This window comes from Arvicanthis niloticus, chromosome 2 (assembly GCF_011762505.2).
Source record: "Arvicanthis niloticus isolate mArvNil1 chromosome 2, mArvNil1.pat.X, whole genome shotgun sequence".
Taxonomy (NCBI): domain Eukaryota; kingdom Metazoa; phylum Chordata; class Mammalia; order Rodentia; family Muridae; genus Arvicanthis; species Arvicanthis niloticus.
The window spans coordinates 120,213,220-120,237,247 of NC_047659.1; the positions used below are offsets into that span (position 1 = coordinate 120,213,220).

General features: G+C 46.2%; 1 protein-coding gene across 1 annotated transcript in view; it reads right to left on the minus strand.

Moving 5' to 3' along the window:
* Nucleotides 1-266: 266 nt before the first annotated feature.
* Acss1 (acyl-CoA synthetase short chain family member 1) overlaps nucleotides 267-24,028 on the minus strand; it is a 45,982-nt gene continuing 22,220 nt past the window's right edge. Inside the window, exons 3-14 of the mRNA XM_034495084.2 lie at nucleotides 20,601-20,800; nucleotides 18,601-18,776; nucleotides 18,079-18,231; nucleotides 11,849-11,996; nucleotides 10,586-10,723; nucleotides 9,742-9,834; nucleotides 8,597-8,709; nucleotides 8,132-8,258; nucleotides 7,342-7,469; nucleotides 7,156-7,219; nucleotides 3,441-3,559; nucleotides 267-1,936 (exon numbers count right to left, since the gene is read on the minus strand). Coding sequence (XP_034350975.1) covers nucleotides 1,757-1,936; nucleotides 3,441-3,559; nucleotides 7,156-7,219; nucleotides 7,342-7,469; nucleotides 8,132-8,258; nucleotides 8,597-8,709; nucleotides 9,742-9,834; nucleotides 10,586-10,723; nucleotides 11,849-11,996; nucleotides 18,079-18,231; nucleotides 18,601-18,776; nucleotides 20,601-20,800 — 1,639 coding nt within the window. The 3' untranslated portion in view covers nucleotides 267-1,756. The remainder of the gene's footprint in view (nucleotides 1,937-3,440; nucleotides 3,560-7,155; nucleotides 7,220-7,341; nucleotides 7,470-8,131; nucleotides 8,259-8,596; nucleotides 8,710-9,741; nucleotides 9,835-10,585; nucleotides 10,724-11,848; nucleotides 11,997-18,078; nucleotides 18,232-18,600; nucleotides 18,777-20,600; nucleotides 20,801-24,028) is intronic.

Sequence of the window (24,028 nt, forward strand, 5' to 3'; positions counted from 1 at the left end):
AGTGCTAACCTAGTATTCAAGAGGCTCTAGATTCAATCCCTAACACCAGGAAGAAACAAAATAGAATAACATCAACCAAAAACATCTCCATAAAAAGATAGTGAATGCCAGGCAGTGGTGGCACACGCCTTTAATCCAGCACTTGGGAAGCAGAGGCAGGAGGATTTCTGAGTTTGAGGCCAGCCTGGTCTACAGAGTGAGTTCCAGGACAGCCAGGACTACACAGAGAAACCCTGTCTCGAAAAAAAAAAAAAAAAAAAAAAAAAGACCGTGAGCAAAATAAAGCTTTATTTGACTACTTCTATAAATCATTCTGAGGGCTTTTATCAGTAACCTGGGAACCTAGGCCACTTCCTAAAGGGCACAGTAATTATAGTCAGCCATGTCCATCACATGGCTCTTCACTGCTGATTGTAACAAAGGACTATTAATATTTGTGCGTACTACAACCACCCCACCTCCTGGAAGCATCAGCATATTTACCCCATTACCCAAGAAGTCAGGAAGACAGTAGGTGTGCAGTAACTAAGACACTCCTGAAACACCCATATAGCTAAGTTCTGTGGACCAGACAGAAGTCTTCCTCTGCCCCCAGGGGCCCTACTCACAGAGCTGCCAACCCCTTCAGCTCTCCCATGCTTAGCCACAACCTAGCTACAAAATAACCTTTTCATGACTTCATGATTTATATCACTCATCAAAGTCCAGAGGACTTAAGGCACATCAAGAGAGCACTTGCTCAGGAAACCAAGTGTCATCATTGGACCACAGTGAATTCTCGCTGCCCCAACCACAAAAGAAAGGGCAGGCAGAGTCTTCAGGAGCCCAGTTCAGACGGGATCAGAGGCTTAGTAAGACACCTGAGTTTTCCCTGGCTACTGTGAACAACCTCACGTTTGAAGCAATACAACCTCCTACTATGAGGCACCTTGGAGAAAGAAGCTCCTTCCAGATCACAGCTTAGAGAAACAAACCCAAATTATTTCACAAGTAAAGGAGAGAACATTCACTCCGAGTCTTGGAAGTTAGAGGTGCTGGTGTGTAGCTCAGAGGTAGAGCACTTGCCTAGTGTGCAGGAGGCCCTGAGTGCAATCCCTAACACGCAAAATATAAGAATTGTCCAGATTGTTCTATCAAATGAACCAAATATGAAATAGACACAGGAGGTAGGTATAGCAACTTGGATTGGTAGGATCAGGACAGTAATGTGTCAAAGGCACAAACATTTCTGGTTTGGACTTCAAGCACACTGAATGGTAATTAAGAAAATAAAAGAAGCACATCTGTTATCTTCATCCCTGGGGAGGCAAGAAAGGAGATTTTCCCACTGTGTGTGTGTGTGTGTGTGTGTGTGTGTGTGTGTGTGTGTGTGTGTGTGTGTATGTAACTAAATGTTCACACTATACTCAAATGTTCTCCCTAAATAGAAAAAGTACAAAAAATAAAATATTTTGTGTTTTGTTTCTAGACACATCTGGCAAAAGCATGATAGCGTTGGAGCTAAGACCTCTGGCCACCCTGTGCTTGGCTTAGTGTCAGTTATGACTTAATTCTGGAAACCAGATGTAGGACAAAGGCCTCCCCCTCCAGAGGCAGTCCCCTGGGCCCCAGGAGAAAGAAAGAGGGGCTTCAACTCCAAATAGGGCAGTAGATGGGTCACATGTTCAGATGAAACAAGCCACTTTTGAAGCTCCTGTCTCTGAGGACGACCAGGGGTCCTGTTCCGCCTTCTCTGAGCAGCACAGAGGCACACCTCTCAGTTGGCTGCAGCCCGCTGCTCTTCATACTTCTGGAAGGCACTCAAGATTTCTGTGATGACACTGGGGTCCTCCAGGGTAGTAGTGTCCCCTAGATCCTGCCCCCTGCTGGTGATGATCTTCCTCAGCAGTCTCCTCATCACTTTCCCAGATCTGGTTTTGGGGAGACGCTTCACCACCTGGCAAAGATGACTGGTGTTAGGGTCTGGACAGCTCCCTCTGATACCAGTGACTGCACTGGGGTAAGAGGTCTCCTAGGGAGGTTAACACTCACTCCCCACAGAGGACTACAAAGCAACTTTGCCCAATATATGAACCAAGCAATGTCTTAACACCCCTGCAAACTGACCCTGAAGCTGACATCAACCCAAAGGGTCGGATCTCACCTGTGACCAAGCTTTGCTGACCCCCCTTCAGGTGTGACCATGGAGACTGTTTTGTCGACAACAATACTTGAGTGGTTTCCTTCTCAGCCCAAGCCTGGGGCTTAGTTGGGTAAAAGCCTCTAAGCAGAAAATTTTGTTGTACAGTCTGATACTTTAAGAGCTGTGTTTGGAAGGGGTGTGTGTGTGTGTGTGTGTGTGTGTGTGTGTGTGTGTGTGTGTAGATGGTAGTACTTGCTGGAGATTGATGCCCTATCTGGAGATAATTAATGTTACAAGTTCAACTGATAGGCCAGCATTGTGAACAATATGAAAGGGGTGACGAACACTTCTTGCCTCAAAGAATTCCAAACCGGGAAATCATTGTGGAGAGGTATCAGTGAAGAAAGAAAAAAAAATCTGAAGAGACTCCAGGGTGGCCCAGGCCTTCCCACAGGAAATGACTCCTTGCAGGAAATAAGAAACATGTTCAGAAACCACATGAGACTGGAGAACTCCTTGTCTCTCAAACCTTTAAAATTTGTAATTTGGCTGAGACACAGCTTAGTGGTAGAGTTCAGGCTGAGCCTTCAGAAGTCTCTGGGCTCAACTCTGTTATGATTTGAATCTTAGATGCTCTCCAAAGACTATGTTAAAGGTATGGTCACCAGTTTGCAGTGCTGTTGGGAGACGGTGGGACTTTTAGGAGGTGGGGGTCTGGTGAAAAAAAAGAAAGGTCATTCAGAGATTGGTCTTTGAAGGACATCTTAGGATTCCTGCTCCTCCTTCTTTCTTGGCTACCATGATTTAAGCAGCTTTGTTTGCCACATGCTTCCCACCAAGATAAACAGTATGGCTACTGGCCAAAATACAGCCCAGCCACCCAACCATAAACTGTAACCATGAGCCAAAATAAAACCTTCCCACCATTTAAGTTAATTGTCTCAGGCATTTTGCCCCAGAGATAGAAAGCAAACGCGTACCTAACATCACAAAAAGAGAAGCATAAATTTTTTATTCTCCTTACCATTCAGTCCTGTACCAGCAGCCAGCCTTTGAAGGCTACAGTACAAGAGTATCTAGCCTTGCCTAGGGCTGTGTCCTAAACAGGTGTCCGCTGTAAACTTCAAATGCATGGAATGCATGGACCTTCCCTGTCTTAGGAAAACCACTCAGGGAAACGCAAACCACTAATGACAGTTTTGATGTTGGGATAAAAGGGGCCCCTTGCTTGTAAATGTTCAACATTGCTTGACATTTGTGGAAAGCAGAGAGAGTGTCGCCATCCTCCCCCCAAACCCCCCAGGTGGAGTTGACTCACCAGGATCTGGTCAGGCACTGCATACTTGGCGATCTTGGTGGCCACTGCCACCTTGAGTTCATTTACTACCATGTTCGCATCACTGATGTCATCTTTCAGCACAATGAAGGCAAACGCAGCTGGAAGGAGAGCAAAGACAGGAGTGCTAGGTCCGGAGTCTGTCTTGAATCCCCTGTCATAAGCGGCTATAAACCCAGAGGGTTTCTAAATGCAAAGGGTTACATAGTAGCAACTGGTTTCAGCCTCTGCAACCCTGAAGGAGCATGTCGACTATACAGGAAGTGAAAGCAACTCCAACTGTGGCTCTGCCAGTGTCCCGCATGGGTGGTCATGCGTGGTTGAGAGCAGTGCTGATGGCTGTATGTGATCTGGGGCATGTGACTTAACATTCTGTTCCCTCAGCTGTGAAAGAATGCATGACATGGGCTGCCTGGAAATAGACACAAGATTGTGTATCAGCATAGTTTTTTTTTTGTTTTTTTGTTTTTGTTTTTTGTTTTTTTTAAGTAAAAATTTTAACCCCTGAGGCTGGGGAGATGGCTTAATCAGTAAAGAATGGGTCACATAAGGTTAATAACCTGAACTCAGATCCCTAGCACTTGGGTAAAAAAGTAGGCATACATAGGCATACATGCCTATAATCCTAGCACTGGGGAGGTAGAAATAGGAGGATTCCTGGAGCTTGCTGGCGAGCCATCCTAGCCAATCAGTGAGCTCCAGGTTCAGTGAGAAACTATGTATTAAAAAAATTCAGTGGTGGACAACTGAGCAAGTCATTTGATTTTGACCTCTGGCCTTACATGCATGTGCACTATACAATCATACACACATACACACACACACACACACACACACACACACACACACACAAACTCCCACATTACATGGCCATAGGTCAATTGCTGGTTGAGTCTGCTGGGGCTACTGTGTTCAACAGTATCAAACTTCAACCTTGAAAAGCTCCATCTTGGAAGAAAGTTCTGCCAGGCTGCAAGGTGATGCATATGGTATCAGTGCAAACACCAGAAGACATTTTCCAGTATCCTGTCGAGGTCCAGAAAGAATGTACCATAGCTTCTGCTACCACACAAAAATCTAATTTTACTGTTTGTTCCCATCTTCCAAATGTATGCTCCCTCTGAGCTTCTTGAGTCTCCTGCAGTGTGTAGCATCCCCATTGACCATGCTTATTGTTCAGTGTCTGTCTCTCCTCTGTTCCCTGACCATCTCTGTCTCTCCTTTCCGTCCCCTAGCCATTCCATCAGGTGGCTCCATGACAGCAGAGACTCCACTTCATTCATTGGCATATGTCTCTAGCATCTAAAACCATGCCCTGAGTATGGCAGGTGCTTGCTAAATGTGTTGACAAGTGATTGTTTCCTGCCCACGCTACAATCTGTATGTAGTGAACTAAGCTGCTACTAGAAAGGCTTCCCCATCGTCACCTCAAAGGTGAACTTGGTTAACATATACTCTGCGACAATTTTTTTCTTACTCTGTCCATATGTTATAGTATTTGGTTTATAGAATGGTTGATAGCTTCACTAGCCCCACCCCATCAGGTTGTGATATCTTCAGAGGAAAGATACATTGTTTTATCTTGGCAGCTGACATGACTGTGAAGACAGACCTGGATTACTGATTCCGGAGGCAGGTATAAAGGGTGGTGGAGGAGCAGGTTAAGAGCCAGAGATGTGCAAGGTCCAAATGGTCACAAACCAGCAGCAGGACTAGAAGCAGCCAAAGCCTACAGCATTCAGGTCCTAGCCAAGGGTGCTCAGAGGAAGTGGGGACAAACACCAAATGTGTTCAAGAAGCTCGACACTAACTGAGAACTGTGAATGGGTTATTTATGAATTGCAAATCTGTTAGAAGCCAGTAGCATCACACTATATGTAAAAAGTCCTTCCCAGCCCTGCAGGCACTGAAGGACAATACCCAATGCTGAGAGCTGGTGCTGGACTACAAAGAGGCCAGAGGACCCAGAGAATGCTAATCATCAGGCACAACACTGCCAGTGTCCATGAAGAACCCACATGCCGGCAGAGCAGCTGAGGCAGAGCACAACCCAACATATAGCCTACCCCATCTGAAGCTATTCCGCTGCAGTGCAGCTTCTTTGACCTTGTTCCTATTTTCTAGGGTTCATCCAAGGGCTGATAAACCCCCAAGGACAGGGCAGAAAGTGCCTGGGGTCACAGGCTGCTTTCAGGTTCAGGACTGAAGTATTTATTAGCACTGTCTTAAGATTTGGGCACACTGAACTTTCACAGTTTTCAGATGTTGGGAGCACACGAGGGCACTGGCAGATCCTTGGACCACAGAGATATCAAATGCAGAGACCCCAAAAGTAGGTCCAGGTCCCTACCCAAATGAGGTATCTTCACAGTTACCCATGAGGAACTGTTCTCACACTGCTACCCACCTCCCATCTTGATGATATCTAGACATTGCCTCTGCTGGCGGGTGCCCCAAACAGCTCTCTCACATGCCTTTGTCCCAACAGCAAACCACAGCCACCTCAGCACATTGTTTCTATGGTATGAAGAATGTTGTTTTTAAAGCGCTTAATTGATTTTTAAACTTTGCAACAAGTCAGTTCAAAGAAAGTATCTGATGGGGCTGGAGAGATGGCTTAGCAGTTAAGAACACTGCTACTCTTCCAGAGGACAGAGGTCCTATTCCCCAGGTTTACATAGCGGCTAATAACCATCCACAAATCCAGTCTCAGGACATCCAGTGCCCCATCTCTGTACCTCTGCAAGCACTACACACATGTAATGCACAGATATACATGCAGGCAAAACATCCATAGACATTAAATAAAGATAATAAGAAAATAAAAGAAAGATAAGGCAGTATCTAAGGGGCTGTGGTGGAGCTCAGTAGTAGCCTGCATGCTTAGCATGTTTGAGAGCTTGGTTTCTAGCTGGGATGTGAAAAAAAAGTTAAATGTTTGGTTAAGTACTAGAACAGAAGCACCTAAGTGTAGACAAGAGTCAGGTGATACTTGAAGCACGATGTAACACAGAATGTCCCTAAGAGGAGAGAGAGAACACTCAATTCCAGGCCACTTCACAGGGCATACAAGGTCATTTTGTACATAAATGACCTCACACATGGTTAGAATATGACCATGTCACACCAGGCCACAGGGTCTGCCATTGCAACACTCAAGTGTCCTTTCTAGACACAGCCACTTGGGAATCATCTGGCTCTGGAGAAAATTTTTTTTAAAGACATCATTGATTTAAGAGCATTCTGATAATTTACCCTGCCCTCCCGTACTGTGTCAATATGCTGTGGGATGTCAGTTTCCCCAGCATGTCAGTACACAGCCTGCTATAGGGCAGAGCCCAGTGCACAGGTATAGCAGCTACAGAGCTGACATGAGTGCTAAAACCAAGTGAGTGGGTGGGCAGGAGGATATGGGTGTGGCTTAGAAAGTGCCCCAGCCAGAGATACTGGAAACAGAGACTTCCCAGGTTCAGCCAGGGGCCAAATATATCATGGCTTCTTATGGCTGAATGTCCTTAAAGGTCAGCAAATAATGGGTGTTTCATAGCTTACACTTAATATTTACCTTGATCAGTGTCCTCACCAGGAAGGCAACAGTATAGCCATAAGGCTCTTTCACTGTATCCTGTTGTCTTTCTGTTGGGGCACCCTGCTGCACATGAACCTCCACTATTAGAGAGAAGGGGCAGACACTCACCTTCTCCTTTGATGTCATGAGGGTACCCAATGACAGCAGTTTCTGGAACAGCAGGATGGTCAGCCTGTGCGGAACAGAGGACAAAACACCCTGAGATGACATGGGGTGTACATTCCTATCCTGACTCTGAGCTCATCAGAGGTATCGTGAGAATACCAAGCAAAGTAAATGGCAGGCTGAGCTTACCATTGCATCCTCAATCTCTGCAGTCCCCAGGCGATGACCACTGATGTTGATGACATCATCCATACGCCCCGTGATCTGGTAATAGCCACCCTCCGTCCGGTGAGCTCCATCTCCAGTGAAGTAATAACCTATACCATAGTGGGGCATTCAGGGCCAGGGGCTCTGAGCCAGGCCCTAGTACAATCCAAGTTCCTGACCTATCATCTCCCTCCAGCAACTAACACATAAACACCTCTCTAGACGTTCCCAGGCTGTGTTCTAATGAGAGGGCAAGTGACATGAATGATATCAAGACTGTTCATGTCTAGAAAGCAGAAAACAGACCGTAGCACAGCTGGGATGTCCATAAAGATGAATGACAGCTGTGACCTTGAGACTGAACTGTGCTACTTCCAGCAAGGCAAAGACCTTAGCAGTCACACAAACTTCCAACCCAGGACCCCAAGGAAACATGAGAAGAATGAGACTATAAACTGTGAGAACACCCAGCCTCCGTGACAGCTTCCCAAACATGTCTCGTCACTCATCTTTTTCTCAGTATCTACCATGATGTCCATCCCAGGCCAGAGCCAAGGATATACTCATGTTTATCCCAACCCCTACAAAGGCTCGGCATGCTGACCCGATCTCCCAGTCAAGTAAAGGGAAGTAAAGGGAGGGTGCAAAGCCAGACTCACTTCCACAGAGCCATCACATTATACATAGCTTCCATGAATTTAACCAGTTATCTATAGAAACATGATACCAGGAATCTATGGAGAAGATACAGGAATCTACCCTAGTTGCTCACCTGGGTATGCTCTGAAGTAGGCATCTACGAACCTCTGGTGGTCACCATAGATGGTCCTTGCCATGCCTGGCCAAGCTTGGGAAATACACAGGGCCCCAGAAACATCTCCACCCTCCACAACATTGCCCTACAGATGAAGGGAGACATTCATGAGAGACCTGACCAGCACTGGGAGAAAAACAACGAATTGACTATCAGCTTGACCCGAGGCAGGAAATATGAAGCACTGGATAGAACTGTCCAGAGCTTTCCTCCTGATAAAGTCTGATGAGGGCCCTGGCTTGCAGCAGTCATTAGCAGCGCTGTTTAAGAAAGGGCTGTGGGGCATGTGTAAGGACCTAGCCTTTACTCCAAGGGCTAGACCCTGCATCTTAGCAAGAGACAGAAATCAAGGGGATAGAAGGCTTGCCAGAGGAGTAGCAAGGCCTTATGTTCAGGGGACAACCTCTGCAAGACCCCTCACACCTTCTCATCCATGAGTGCAGGGACGATGCCAAAAAATGGCCTCATGGCCATACCCGGGAGGATCTCTGCCCCATCTTCCGAGGGCCGTGGTGCAATGCAGATGCCTCCAGTTTCTGCAGGAAGGATAAAGAAACACTAATTGACCTGGGGACCAGGAACAGATATATTCCACAATGTGCCCATCTAGGCGTGGTCTGTAGTCTCCTCTACTGCGGGCACAAGCAGAACCCTGAGCTCTGCATTCAGCAGATGGGTATGGGTACTACCCTCTGCCCAATACACCTTCACTGGGTCGGGCCTATGTTTGAAATAGGGAAGGGTGAAAAGCCGCCTACTTGCACAGGAAGATGGAAGAAATAAACTGCTGGAGCTAAGACCAATGGATAGTGAAGCCTGTGTGGTCATTTCTCCAGCACTTGAACCAGTCAGTATGTATGGCAGTGTTTCACGAGACATATTGTAAAAAGTTCTCTGTCCCGTGTCTTCCAGCACAAACCAGAGATGTTATCTGAACCTGTCTCATGCTGACTACTTGCAAAATACGGCTTTTAACAGCTGTGTTACTGTATAGTGGTGGCCTCTTTCCCTGAACATCCCAAGGAGTCAGATATTTAATAAATAAATAAATAAATAAATAAATAAATAAATAAATAAATAAAAACAACTTCCTTCTCCCACAAACAGATATGTCCTCCTCAGAAGTGTCTGTGTTCAGAAAGGGGTGGTGCTGAGGCAGAAAAGTATTGAGCATGTATGAAGTTCTATGCTGAGGTCCCAGCACTGCGCCAAAATTAAAAAGCAAGCAAGGAAGGAAGGGCCTCTGCCTGTAAAGGAGAATGAGCCCTGAGGATTTTCTAGTCCACTGGCCCTAGTTTGTCACCTCTTTTCCTCCTCACTCTGGAGCTCTGTAGATCTGAGAGGCTATAAGACACGCATGAAACCGAGGCTCAGGAGCCTTATGTGTCCCCTACAGCAGCCAGGCTATAACTCTGAACCTTCTCCTGTGCAACTACATGCTGAAGGGACGTGGGCCTCATGAGCACCACCACAGTCACATGAACCCACGTGGTGCTAGGTATGCATGAGCCCCTCCAGTCCCAGGTTAGCCCTCAGGCCTGTGACAACTCCCCCTCAGAGACACTCACCAGTCTGCCACCAAGTGTCCACCAGTGTGCATCTGCCATCACCCACGACGTTGTGGAGCCACTCCCAGGCCTCATGGTTGATAGGCTCTCCCACTAAAACCACACAAAAGCAACAAGGAAATTAACAGGCTTCAAAGTCCTCTGAAACAAAAAGGAGTAAATTATTAGGGAGGAACAGCTCAGTGACCTTCCTGAAGGCTACACCAAAGGACCTGGAAAGGTCTGTGTTCCCATGTCCATAGTCATCAAAGTAATGCACATTATGATGCCTGCATGCACCCTGACAGCTTAAAAGGTTCACAACTATGGGGAAACGGGACTGAAATCTGGCACCAAGTTTCTGAGGAGCAAGTGTGGTGCACGTGCTGTAATTAAGAGACTATACACTTTATACAATTATTTCAGACAATTATCAGGGGTGGAATCTATCAAACCTAAAGGTGTGTTTACCCTACTACCTGAAAGTTTTGACTTCTGACATTTATTCCATAGAACTCAGAATACACTCCTGACAAAGAACAAACATGTACACAGATGCACCCATGCCAGGCTTGCTCATCATTGCCAGAAAGAGACTGCCTTTGCCTGGCAGTGGTGGCGCACTTAACTAGCTCTTAAGCCTCTAAAAAGAGGTGCTCTGCCCTAGCATTCTGTGGCCTGGCTTCGCTGTATCTGTCAGAATAGATCCCAGAGCTCACACACAACCCTTGCTCATCAGTTCAGAGCAAATCCTGCTCAAACAGTGGTGTGCCCCCCACCCCTGCCCTGTTTAGCAGGACTACCCAGTTTAGCACTGCCTAGCAAAGCCCCAGAGCCATGCCAAGCCACACAGCACTGTGCTCACCTGACCCCAGTGTGCGCAGGGAAGAGCGGTCATACTTTTTCACCCAGGCATCCCCATATTTCAGCAGCAGCCGGACAGCTGTCGGGGCACCATAGAACTGGTTGATCCTTAGCCTCTGCACTGTCTCCCAGTAACGACCTACAAAAGAGTCACAGTCAGCCAGATAGCCCACCAAGCAGGACCTATTTTACACATGCAGGCCAAGCTCAGAGTTGTGAGGGCTGGGACTGTGTGTGTGATCACAGAAAGGGAGCCCCTACCATCCTTGAAGAAAGGGGTCCTGGAGAACTCCCTAATTACAAGGTGGCATGCAGAACCTTCTACACCCAACCTTGGATGACAACATCACATGAGGTATTCCATGTGAGCTAGTCAGGGATCAGCTTCAGATGTTATTGCTGCAAGTTTTAAAAAGTGACATGGAACTTTGATCAGTAGTAATTAAATGGTCCCTAAAGTAATAACTCATCCTCCCTTGGTAACAGCATAGCTACTGGTATGTGCGTATCCATGTGCCCAGAAAATACACACACATAATACTCAGAAACTCCAAAGATCACACTATTCCATGAAGCTGTTCTTAAGCAATGATCCTCTGTCCCTGCCATCATTCCATTAAGCTTCCTCAAGTGTGGCTGTGGGGGCCAAGAGGCAGCAAGGAAAAAGTTCACACCCCAGTCCTATGGCATGCTAGGGCAAGAGCCAGCAACAATTTGACTACATTAAAGTAAATATTTGGGGAAACTGTATTACATGAGAGAAACATAAAAAGACAGCAGGATGAGGTCACATCCTCAAAGTGATGCAAATTAACAAGGGTGGCTGCAAGCCATGTATGGTCCTGAAGTCTGGGTGGTGGGACTGAGGAGGGTGGGAAAGATGGATGGATGGCCCAGGCTTTGAGGAAAGGCCACATGTAGACTACTGGAGTGGCCCTAGATATGAGCTGGAGAACACTAAGCAATGGTTTTCAGCAGGCAGCTTCCAATACAGGGAGAGGAAGCATGAAATGGGCAGTTTTGAGATGAGATTCCTCCTGGTCAGACTCCCTCTGATGTTTCTGCACATGGCAGTAGCCTCCAGTTCATCTAGCAAGGCTCAAAGCCTAGCATCCCCAATGTCCACCTGGCATCTGGTCAATGGGACACAAGAACTGTCCCCTTGCCAGATACAAGCCTCCAGGCTTCTGTAATTCTTTACTCCAACCTTGAGATCCCTCCCCTACTACCTAGAGCCAGCCTCACCAGAGTTCTTGGTCCTCACCAGCATCAGGGTAAACTGGGGTGCTCTCAAAAAGGACTGTGGTAGCGCCATTGCAGAGGGGTCCATACACCACATAGCTGTGTCCTGTGATCCAACCGATGTCAGCCACACAGCCAAAGACATCACCTGGCTGGTAGTCAAACACGAGCTACGGATACAGGAGAGAACCCTCAAGAACTTGTCTTCCCCGACTTACCACTATCCACCACTATCCACCACTAAGACACAGTCACTTGTACAGCAATCCGTAACTGTGACAGCTGCCACAGCTATCAGAAGTGAGGTGAGTGATGGCTGCAGAGGTTTCCCACAGAGCCCAGCAGAAGACAGAACCACAAACACAGACAGCGACCATGTGATCATTACAAGTACCAAATTGTACATGGTACAAGAGCCCATGGAATGACTGCAAGCCAAATAATGCTGAGCTATAGGATGAAGTTTGCTCTGAAGTTCATTGGTGAGCTGAAGACAGCCCATGTCCTGAAACAGGTATGCACTGGTGGTGCCAGTTCATCTCAGTATACAATTAAGGTGTGACAACTTGAACTGGGAATGTGCCTTGGCATTAGAGCACAGTCTTGTCATGCAAGAAGCCCTAAGTTTAATCTGTAGCATCAAGAGAAGAAGAAAAAAAAAAGTCTGGCGTATTTCTAAACTACCTTATACCACTGTTTTTAAAACTTTCTAAAAATCAAATGCAAGCACCTATTGAGCACCGTCAGGTTCTGTAAGCATGCAAGGGACACTTGCTCCCCCTTGCTGAAGGCACATCTCTGTTGACCATTTGAGGAAAACAAAGCTTAGGGACTCAGTGACAAATTACTAACTGATAAAGACAAACTCTAAAGAAACGAAAGGGATAAGAGGGAACCCAGAAGGTAAAGAATAATCCAGATATTGTGATGAGTGAAAATACCTATGTCTAGGGATATGCTTTGGGGTAAACCTTGAAGAAACAGGGGACAGTAATATATCACATTGTGAAAGATGGGACTGTAGACAGGGCTTTCTGCAAGACTAGTAAACATTCCATTTCTTCACAAAAGTGGTATCATTATATAGCAATTCATTGAAACACAGATTGGACTTTGGTAGGATTTGTATATTTTTTAAAAAGAGTGTTGCTATGGTGGCACACACCTTTAGATACTTTCACTTGGAAGGCAGAGGCAAGCAGACATGAAAAGTCATGAGCAAGCAGGCCCTTCCAGAGCTGTGTCTCCAGGCCAGCAAGGACACTCCAGAGGAGGAAGGCACTTTCACTGATCTGGGAAATCAGGATGCTCTAATCTTAAAAAACCCCAAGCACCCAAGAGCAAAACAATTGTGTATGGAATCCAGATCCAAATTGTCTGTCCTGAAGATTTCTTTCCCCATATTTCCTTACAGGAAAGCCCTGGCTTGTGTGTAGTCATTCTTCAAAAGGCCCAGCAGCCAGGAAGGTCTATGACTCTGTTGCATACCCCACTGTCACTCACACCTTCACAGTCAACTGTCCTCTTCCCTAACAGTCTCCACACCATCAGCATGCACCCATGTGCATGGGAACACCCATAAACACATGATCACATGCCTGTGGGGAAATATGCTCATGTGTATGTATCCTCATGCATCTATACACATGTAAACATTCCCCCAGGTGAATGCACACATGCATATTAAAACATGTACACTTGAACCAAGGACCCTGGCACAGGGAAGCCACAGTGTGGACATCTCTAACATCTTCCACCGAGGACACAGAGACATGGCAGCCTCAGCATTGGTACAAGCTCAACCAGCCACGTCAGAGCAGAACTGGCACACCTAGATGGGAACAAGACTTTTAACTCCAACAGACATTTTACTGTGTGTCATGGCCACACAGAGAGTGTGCTATGGAGCTGCCTGGGTTCTTGGGAACACCCCAGGCCTCCTTATACCTCAAGACCTGAGTGTGACACCTAGCATAGAAAAAGCTTCCAGCACCATGTGAGCAGAAAGACATTCATCTGTCATGCCATTCCTACTTGTGTTTAATCTTAGCCACAGAAGTCTCTACTCCCACTGCTCTAAAAAAAGAAAAAAAAAATCTCTTAAGCATTGAAAAAGATGCTTCTTGCCTGCTCTCGGTACCTTGTGGTAGTTTGAATAAGAATAGCTCCCAAGGGCCCAAATATTTGAATGTGTATCATAAGGAAGTGGCGCTATTTGAGAAGGTTCAGGAGGTGTGGCCCCATTGGAGTAGGTATGGCCCTGTAGGAGAAAGTGTGTCAATGGAGGTGAGCTCGGAGACTTCAAAGCTGGTTCAGCCAAGTCCTGTGCTCAAGGAGATAAAAAGCTTAAAGAAAAGACTGACAATAAATAGAATTAATAGAGAAGTAAGCTCAGGGCAAGACCCCACCCAGATAAGCTTCCAACTTGTGAAAAGGATTTAAGCAGCAAAGGGAGCCATCAACAAAAGAGAGCAGATACAAATGAAATTGAAAGAAGGGGCCAGATTCCAGCTTCAGCAAGCAGAGAATCTGGCAGCTTCAGCCACCCACAAGATGCTGGCTTTAGCATCAAGGATACAAGATAGGGAATTTCCCCCAGCTAAGTAAAGCTTCTGAGGCCAGGAATATGCATGGGGTGGGGGGGTGAGGTCCCAGAATGGAGTTCCAGAGAGGCCATTACATGAAATTGTGAAAGTGAAGCCTGAATTGTGTTAGAGCCCCCCGATGCTGGAGTCGCCAGACATGGAATACTGCCAAAGAGAGCTGCTAACAGGGGGTGGAACCAGCCCAAGAGAGAGAAGTGTATTGCAGTCATCAATGCTGAAAGGAGTTGGAGGTCTGAAAAAACACTTTGATGTCAGACATAGTGATGCAGAATTTGGAATCTGCCCTGCTGGAGTTCAGTTTTGCGTTCATCCAGTATTTCCTCACTATACTCCCTTTCCCCCTTCTTGGAATGGTAATGTATATTCCATGCTATTGCATGTGTGTCATCTACTTTTTGACTTTGATTATAACTAAGAGAATGCCATGAGTCTCAGAGACTTTGGACTTTAAAACAGAGTTAAGACTGTGATAGAATATGGAAACTTTTGAAGTTGGACTGATTACATTTTGTATTATGATATGACTACAAGCATATAGGGACCAGTGAATGGAATGTGGTGGTTTGAATGAGAAATCACCCCCATATTTGAATGCTTAGTAACCACTGGAGTAGGCTTGAGATTTCAGGAGCCCATGACAAGTCCAGACACACACACACACACACACACACACACACTCTCTCTCTGTCTCTCTCTCTCTCTCTCTCTCTCTCTCCCCTTTATTCTCACACACACACACACACACACAGATCTGGATGAAGAACTCTCAGCTGCTTCTCACACCATATCTGCCTGCATGACACCATGATGATTGCAGATTGTACTCTGAAAATGTAAGCAAGCATCCAATTAAATGTTTTCTTTTATAAGAGTTGCTTTGGTTATGGTGTCTCTTCACAGCAATAGAACAGTGATTAAGACAGAAGCCAAGATTTTTCTGGGACTCAAGGCTCTCTCTGGAAGCCTGGCTGGAACTCTGGCCTCATGATAGAAGAGACCAAGCCAAGGAAAGTTGCTACTACCCAGAACGATGTCTAAGCCCTGCTCACGGAGACCTGGAAAGTCTCCTAGGATGTGTCAGCTACTCTCTGGGGCAATCAGGGACCCATGTTAAATCATAGTCTTGTACCCATCAACACTTTCTATATATATTTATTGTAATAAAAACATGATCTGTCATTTAATGTGCCTCAAGGGTGGCCTACTGCAATTTCCACTCACTAATTCAAATTTCTTTATAAAAAGTGTTTTTAATTTTACTTTTCTTTTGGAATGAGTAGTACTAATTGTTTTTAGAGACCCACAAATAATTTTTTTCTTTTTGGGGTCAGTGGGAAGCCAGGGTTGGTGATACATGCCTATAATCCCAGCTCTAAAGAAACTAAATCAGGAGATCAGTCTGGGTTACAGAGTAAGATTCTATCTCAAAAATCAAAACAAATATTATATGAGCCTGAGGGGATGGATGACCTCAAGGAGATAGTGTCTTCTAGACACACGACTGATGCTCAAATGAACTCAGAGACTGTGGCAGCATGCACAGGACCTGCACAGGTTCTAGACAGGCTGAGTCTCAGCACAGGGAGGGTTGTCTTAGTTAGGGTTTTATTGCTGTGAAGAGACACCATAACCACAACAACTCTTATAAAGGAAACCATTTAAATTGGGCTGGCTTACAGTTCAGAGTTCAGGGGTTTAGTCCATTGTCATCATAGCAGGGAGCTTGGTAGCATGCAGGCAGACATGATGCTGGAGAGGTAGCTGAACTGGCTCAGCTTCTGAGACCTCAAAACCTGCCCCCCTACAGTGACACACTTCCTCCAACAAGGCCACACCTCCTAATGGCAGCACTTCCTATAGACTAAGTAGTTAGTATTCAGACATGCTTCTATGAGGACCACTCACATTCAAAACATCACCCCTAACAAAGAAGTTATCTATAATTGATACCCACTGGCAAAGGGAAAAGAAGTTTTATCCAGTGGAGTGTAACTGGGTATGTCAACCATGCTCCAGAGCAATTGACAAGTATAATATGGAGTCAGTAATATTTTTGTGGATTTTTCATTTTGTTTTTGCATTTTTGTCTTATTGTTCTTACACTTGTTTGTTTTTGTGGTGTGTGTGTGTGTGTGTTTTCTCAGTTTTGTTTTCAGTTGTTAAAAAGAGCATGAAGTAAATAAATTTTTAAAAAAGAGCATGAAGTTAGTTGGTTAGGGAGGAAAGAAAGATCTGAGAGGACTTGGAGAAGGGGAAAAACATAATCAAACTATAATATCTGAAGAACAATTAAAATAAAAACAAACTAAGAAAACTCAATCAAACATAAAAGTAAAAATCAGATGAACTATGACATCTAAGTGGAAGAAAATAAATATTTAATATATAAAAATGAACATATTCATCCTTATAGCAAGACATTTTGGCTTGTGAAAATATAACTTTTACTTGGCTGGGTGATTGGCATCATCAAAGACTTATTATCTCATTCTAACCTAGGCCTAGTCCTGGAAGCTTCTAGCCTCTGTACAATCTTATCTAGGCCTAGAACATTTTCAGCCTGTGAGACTTGCTGCTGAATAAGCTCACTTCTTCCTAGTTCTTTCTGAACTCTGGTTGGTTGGTCAACTCGGCTACTCTGGCTCAAACTCCTCTGCAAGCTGACTGATTCAATCTGGCTCCTCTCGGCTTCTAAATTGCTCTGCGTGGCCTCAGACTAACTTTGACAATATGTTCTAATCTTCTGGCTCCTCATTCTCTGGCTTGGTCCGTCTTCACCTGTATCCAGCTTGTGTTCTCTGCAACCTGTATAACTGTCCTGTATAACTGTCCTGACAAAACTGCCTGTTTCTCCTCTCCTTCCCTGTGCAGCTCTCTCCTGAGTAGCCTCTTCTTCCTCTGTCTTCTTGTGAGAGTTGGGCATATCCTATTCTGTCAAATCTTTCTCTGATTTGTCACTGTCTGATACTCAACTAGACATTATTTTCAAACATGGTCCTTCCTTCCACAAACTAATTTTACCTTCATGGTTCAGTATTAAGGGTGTATACTAAGCTCATCTCTACTCCAGTCAGAGGGATTAAAGGTGTGTGCTAAGAGCTGAAACAGGTTTTTCCAGTACACAACACAATCTTGGGCTTCACAGTGTGATCAAAATATTCTGCAACGGACTTGGGTTTGTTGGTTTTTCTGCAATCCTGGAGATGGAAGCCAGGGCCTTGTACATAGTAAGCATGTGTTCTACCACACCAGCCCTGGTAAGTTTCTGCTGTTCATCTCCTTTCTTTTTACAATGCAGTTGTAAGATATGTGTGTAAGGGACCTGTGGAGTCAGAAATGAAAAGGAGCCAGCAACAGCTCCATCCCCACACCTCCAGAAAAAGGAGTTGGAACAGAGCACACCAGACGGGTTGCTGGGCCACAGCAGGCTCAGCTGCACCCAGCTCTTCTTTCTTTTACACACACCTGCTCTACTGCACCATAATTCATAGCAGCCTGCTCGTGAGCATGCTACAAGCAAACATCTATACCACAAGCCTGTGGCTGCAGAAACTCTAGCCATCACTGCGCTTCCTCCTTGCCCTACCCAGAATCCGCCAGAGGCATAGCAGGAGGCATCGGTCCCCCTTTTCCCCTGGGTTCCTACCTTGTGCGTCATGGCAGCATACAGTAGATAGCCTGCCTGTGTATGAACGAGTCCCTTGGGTGTCCCGGTGCTCCCAGAGGTGTAGAGCATGAAGAGCATATCTTCACTGCTCATGCTTTCAGGGGTACACACAGGGGCCTCATTGGCCATCTCCTGGGAGGGACAGAAGCACATCACCAGGTCAAGGCATTATCCTCCCCCATCCACTAAGGCCCTGGATACCACCATTTCTCAGCTGAAGTCAGGATTCTCAAAGTGACATTCCCTGTCAATTTCAAATCCAAAGACACAAAAAGATGAAGTGAGGCTGGTGGTGTAGCCTGATGTTTGGGATCCTACTTAGCATATGCAAAATTCTGGGCTCCACTCCCCTGGTGGGGCAGAGGAGGCAGGCATATGGGGAGTATGTGGGAGGAGGGGCAGAAAGACTCTAAGAAATCCTGACTGAGAGCCTAACAATTCTCAGACCCAGGTGATCTAATAATCTCTCCTCACCCTGTACACCATGTGAGGTAAACCCACCTGCTCAAGGGGGATGTCCAGATTCCCCATGTGAACCTTGGTGTCCGTCCGGTGAGCCACCAGTACATGCTGGACTGTTGGGCAGTTCTTCACAGCTTCATCCACTATTTTCTTCAGCTCCACCACACGCCCTCCCCGGAGTCCTTGGTTGAAGGTGATAACAACCTTGCACTTGGCTAAGGGATACAACACAGACATATCTGATCAATGTAGACCTTCACAGCCTGATGTGACTTGTAGCTGTATATTCCAGGCCTAAAAGTGTGTCAGAGGAAGTTCAATCAAGTAAAAGAAGCAACAGAAAAAACTGCAAGTGCCTGCTTGTTTTGGAGGCTTGGGTGTCACATAGAAGTGCCCCATCTTTCCCCAACTCTGAAGACTGGGGGTAATGGGGAGAGGGGAATTGCCTTGAGACTAAACTGTTCTTCCACAAGTTAACAGCATAAAGAGTTTCCCAGTCAGGCTTCTACCCTCTAACCTGCTCCACGAGCTTTCCCCAAGTGAGGGGTGAACACACTGCCTATTGTAACCATCTTGGCACAGAAAGAGATAAAGACCAAGTGCCAAGGTTTTCACATAGCCATCCCTGCCAGTGACTGTAGGCCAAGGCCCTCTGCTGTCCAGAGAATAGAACCACTGTCTCCAGGAGGATTCTGGGAGTTGTGGTCAAGCCTTGCTTTCACAGGAGCACTCCCCTTGCCTTCATGGGAGCACTCTACAGGTAGGAAATCCATTTTAAAACTATGAAGATTAATAAATAATCAATAAACTTTACAGGATATAAGAAAAATGAAATTTTCAGTTGCATTTGATGGGTGTTCACCTATAGTCACAGTCCCAAAATATTGAGGCCAGTAAATTTCAAGGCCAGTGAGAAGACTGTCTCACAAACCCAAGGGTGGAGGTATGTCGGCCCGGAGCTCAATTCTCAATAACACACATGCATGTGCATGCTATTCATTGTATGTACTCTCTTGAAACAAGCAACTGCAAGAATACTAAGAAGAACAGGAGGAGAAGGAGGAGGAGAAGGAGGAGGAAGAAGAGGAGGAGGAGGAGGAGAAACAAAAACAAGACAGAGCCTGCCCAGGGTCTGTATATATGGGAAATAGAGGGCTCAAGCTATATAGACAGTGGGCTACCACCCATCTAACTACCCATCCATCTACCCATCCAGCCACCCAGCCAGCCACCTAGCCAGCCACCCAGCCAGCCACCCAGCCAGCCACCCAGCCAGCCACCCAGCCATCCACCCATCCACCCATCCACCCACCCATCCACCCATCCACCCATCCACCCATCCACCCATCCACCCATCCACCCATCCACCCATCCACCCATCTACCCATCCATTCATCCATCCACCCATCCACCCATCCATTCATCCATCCACTCATCCATCCATCCATCCATCCACATATCCACCCACTCAACTCTCTGACAACACTAAAAACGCACTGCTGCTTTTCTTCCTAGGGATTCAGACCCACCTGTAGTCCGAAAGTCTGTTTTTTAAACCAGGGTATCTCTATGTATCCCTGGCTGTCTTGGAACTCTCTATATAGACCATACTAGCCTCATACGCACATGGACCCACCTGCCTTTGCCTCCTGAATGCTGGGACAAAAGGAGTGTACCACTATACCCCGTAGGTCTGAACAGCTTACCAATGAACCGCATGACCCTCAACTCCTCCAGGCTTCTGAAGACAGGTATTCTCCACCTCTCAGTGTTGTTCCTTGCCAATGCTGTTGAATCTCAGTACCTTTCAAGGCTCCTACATTGCTCTGCCCTTTGACCTGCAGTGTGGTCCTGCCAGGCCTTCAAGGTCTCACACAGATGCATATTCATATCTAAGCCTGTTCATTCACTACGGGACTGCCCTGGTGGCACCTGTCATTTGTCGGTGCAACTTCTTGCTAATGGGTAGTGCTATTAGTCTCTGCTGAGAGCCAAGGTCTGGGGACTCCTGAGCCCCTCCCATGCCCACCCATGCTCACCATCATTGATCCTCCCAGCCAAGGACTCTGCACTAAAGCCAGCAAATACCACTGTGTGGATAGCTCCAATCCTGGCACAGGCCAGCATTGCTGCCACAGCCAGTGGGGACACAGGCATGTAGATGGCCACACGGTCCCCTCGGTGCACTCCATGTCTCTTCAGCGTGTTGGCCAGGCGGCATGTGGTCTCCAGAAGCTCCCTAAAGCATAAAAAAGAGAAGGCTATTAGAGACAGCACAATGGAGCATGAGACAAGTCACTGGCTGCAGACACTGTCTCCCACCCCAGTGCAGGAGGAAAGAATTTACAGCTTGGCAAGACAGAAATGTTTTCAATATAAGTACATCATGGGCCATGTTGTTAAGGCTGTTTATAGCCATTTCAGTTTCTGAGAGGTCACGTTCCTAAGACTTCTGAAAATGCTGGCTTCCAAAAACAAACAAACAAACAAATAAACAAACAAGGCAGTTTTTTAAAGAAAGTCTTCTGGCAGGAGAAAAGAAAGCTCTCAACTTTCTATATCAACAGAAGTCAAGAGCACCAAGAAACTCTCCTTCTAGTTAGGAACTTAGACTTCAGTGGGACAAGGGCCATAGTGACTGGGAAGAGAACACAACAGAAAAATGACTACCCTGTCTGTAACCCCCTGGGAAGAGTTGACAGGAAGAGGTCTGTGTTAGGTACTGTTAGGGCACAGATGACAGATTGGTCACATGAAAATGTACACACACGCCGGGCGGTGGTGGCGTATGCCTTTAATCCCAGCACTTGGGAGGCAGAGGCAGGCAGATTTCTGAGTTCGAGGCCAGCCTGGTCTACAGAGTGAGTTCCAGGATAGCCAAGACTACACAGAGAAATCCTGTCTCGAAAAAAAAAAAAAAAAAAAAGAAGAAGAAGAAGAAGAAGAAGAAGAAGAAGAAGAAGAAGAAGAAGTAGTACACACACACACACCCCTACATCTACATGGTATGGGTCCTTCACCAGGTCACAACATTTAGCCAGCCAATCAAATGATGACAAGCTGGGTTGGCCCAGAGTTAACTCAGGATCCTTTCACAGCTTTTTATTAATCATAGCCAATGACACTGAACTCCAAGGAAACCAGGAGCACAGGACAGGAAAACTGCCACATTATGGAGGCAAAAGAGAAGAAAAGCAGAGACACAACAGAAGTAAGTTTATGGTTCCCATCAAGGTTGTTTGAATGCCTTATCTCATTAAACTTGAACATTGCAAAGGGATACTCAATCATTTTCCCTCTTTTCTCTACATTTTTTATATTAATTACCTATTTACAATAAAAAGAACTAACTCAGAAAGGCCCCTTTTTTGGGGTTGAGGGAGACCACCACTGGCCACATTCCTGACCTCTGAGTTGCACTAAGAGCGCTCTAAACGGGGCAGAGCCAGGCCCAGGGAGAAACCGTACTTTAAGCCCCTCGAAGCCCCTGAAAAGCATACTTGCTTATCCACAGGGCTTCAAAAAAGTCTAAGTTCAACAAGAGGCCTCTGGGAAACCAGACCGGAATGAAAGTACAACCCCAGTCTTAGGAAGCGTTCAAGGAGCCCTTTGTTTCTTCTGAAGCCATCCGGCAAAGGAATGCAAATGAGCCGCATGCCCATCCACGCTGTGATTGGCCCAGCTGCTGGCCACTCTTGCCCAGCTCAGTCCAGTGCCCCTTCCATCTTTTCTCCCTGAAGCTGTAAAGAGGACAATGGTGGCATTCTGTGGTGCTGGTCTACCCTTTCCCTGAGTTAACAATGAAAGAACACTTCCCAGACCCAAGCCACAGACTCTAGGGCCCAGAAACACCCCTCTCTTCTGAGGAAACCGCCCACAGCCCGCTGTGATCAGTAGTGCATGAGTAAATAGGCTCTCCCTTCAGCTCGGTTTTCACATCCCTAGAGCTTCCGCCCTGGGCAGTGCTGAGAGAGGTGGAGCGCCATGCCTGCTGACCAGTGGTGTTGACACCCAGCCCTTACCCTGCAGCCCTGGGGCAGCAGTCTAGAGAAAGGACTGTGGCCTGTTTGTTAGCAAAACCTTTCTATAGCAGCCACAATCCTACTACAAGTTCTGTAATCAACCTGACACTTGCCTAAAGTCACACAGTATAAGTGTACCCCCTCACTCACAGCCTGAGACTCTCAGATGAGTTCCAAAAAAGAAACAGTTGGAAAGAGAGTTCAGAGGGAGGAGAGGAAGAAGCTGTTATTTATTAATTCTTTTTTTTTTTTCCAGTCAAAGTTGGTAGTGGTGGTGGTTTTTTGTTGCTTTGAGATAGGACCCCTATAGCCCAGGCTAATCTGAAACTCTCCAAAAAGCCTAGGCTAGACTGGAACTCACCACCTCCTCTCTCACCTCACATGTGTTAGAATTACAGGTGTGGGTAGCCATGGCTAGCTGATTTTTTGGTGGTGGTGGTGGTGGTGGTTGTTGTTGTTTATGACTGTATCAAAAGCTTCTTTCCCTCCTAGTCATTCCTGGATACTAGCCCAAGGGAGGAAGATACTGATTGGTGTGTTGTGTTTAGGAAACAACAAACTGAGAGTGAATGATCGGTCCATTTCCCACACTGACTTTGGCTCTCCGTGTTCGTGGAATAAACAGTAGCTGAGAATCTCAGCCTCGTTAGTATGTGTCCCACTAGAGCCCCACGTTTGCTTACACACAGCTTTCAGTCTTATTCATTGCCTTAAGCTCGTCATCTATAACAAGCCTGGGTCATAAAAGATACTCAGCAGATATTTATCAAATAAATGAGCAGAGCAGGTGAACATAAAATGAGAGCCGCACAGGCCCAGGGCAACTGAGCTCTGCTCCCTGCAGCTCTCTGACACAATCCTCTACCCTCCAAGCCTTGGAGGGCCAACTCCATGTCCTAAGCAATCACAGAAGGACTCTGCTACAATCCCTAGCATTTAGTATTCCCTTTGGTGCACTCGAGAGAAGAAAGAGTTTTAGTAAGGCAGGAAATGTGTCAAGACCAATTTTCCTCTCCCAGCAAGGCACAGCAGGTCCTGCACCCTGTCTTGAAGAAACAGCCCAGAGGAACAGTTACTGAGCCATGAAGCCTGATTCTTTGGTGATGAAATGCACTCACTCTGCTGTTTATAACCCTCAAAGAACGGAAGCCACAGAAATGGGCTGGGCAGGTTCATAAACTAAGTACGCCATCATGTCATGTTATGACCATGACCTTTAGCAAAGAGCTTTGGTGAAAATATTGAGTCATCGGGGCATGATGGCTAATGCCTTTAATCTCAGAACTTAGGAGGCAGAGGCAGGTGGATCTTTGTGAGTTGAAGGCAAGCCTGGTCTACTCCAGGACAGGCAGGGCTGTTATACAGAGAAATCCATTCTTGAAAAACCAAGAAGGAGATCGGGGAGGAGGAGGAGGAGGAGGAGAAAGAAGAGGAAGAGGAAGAGA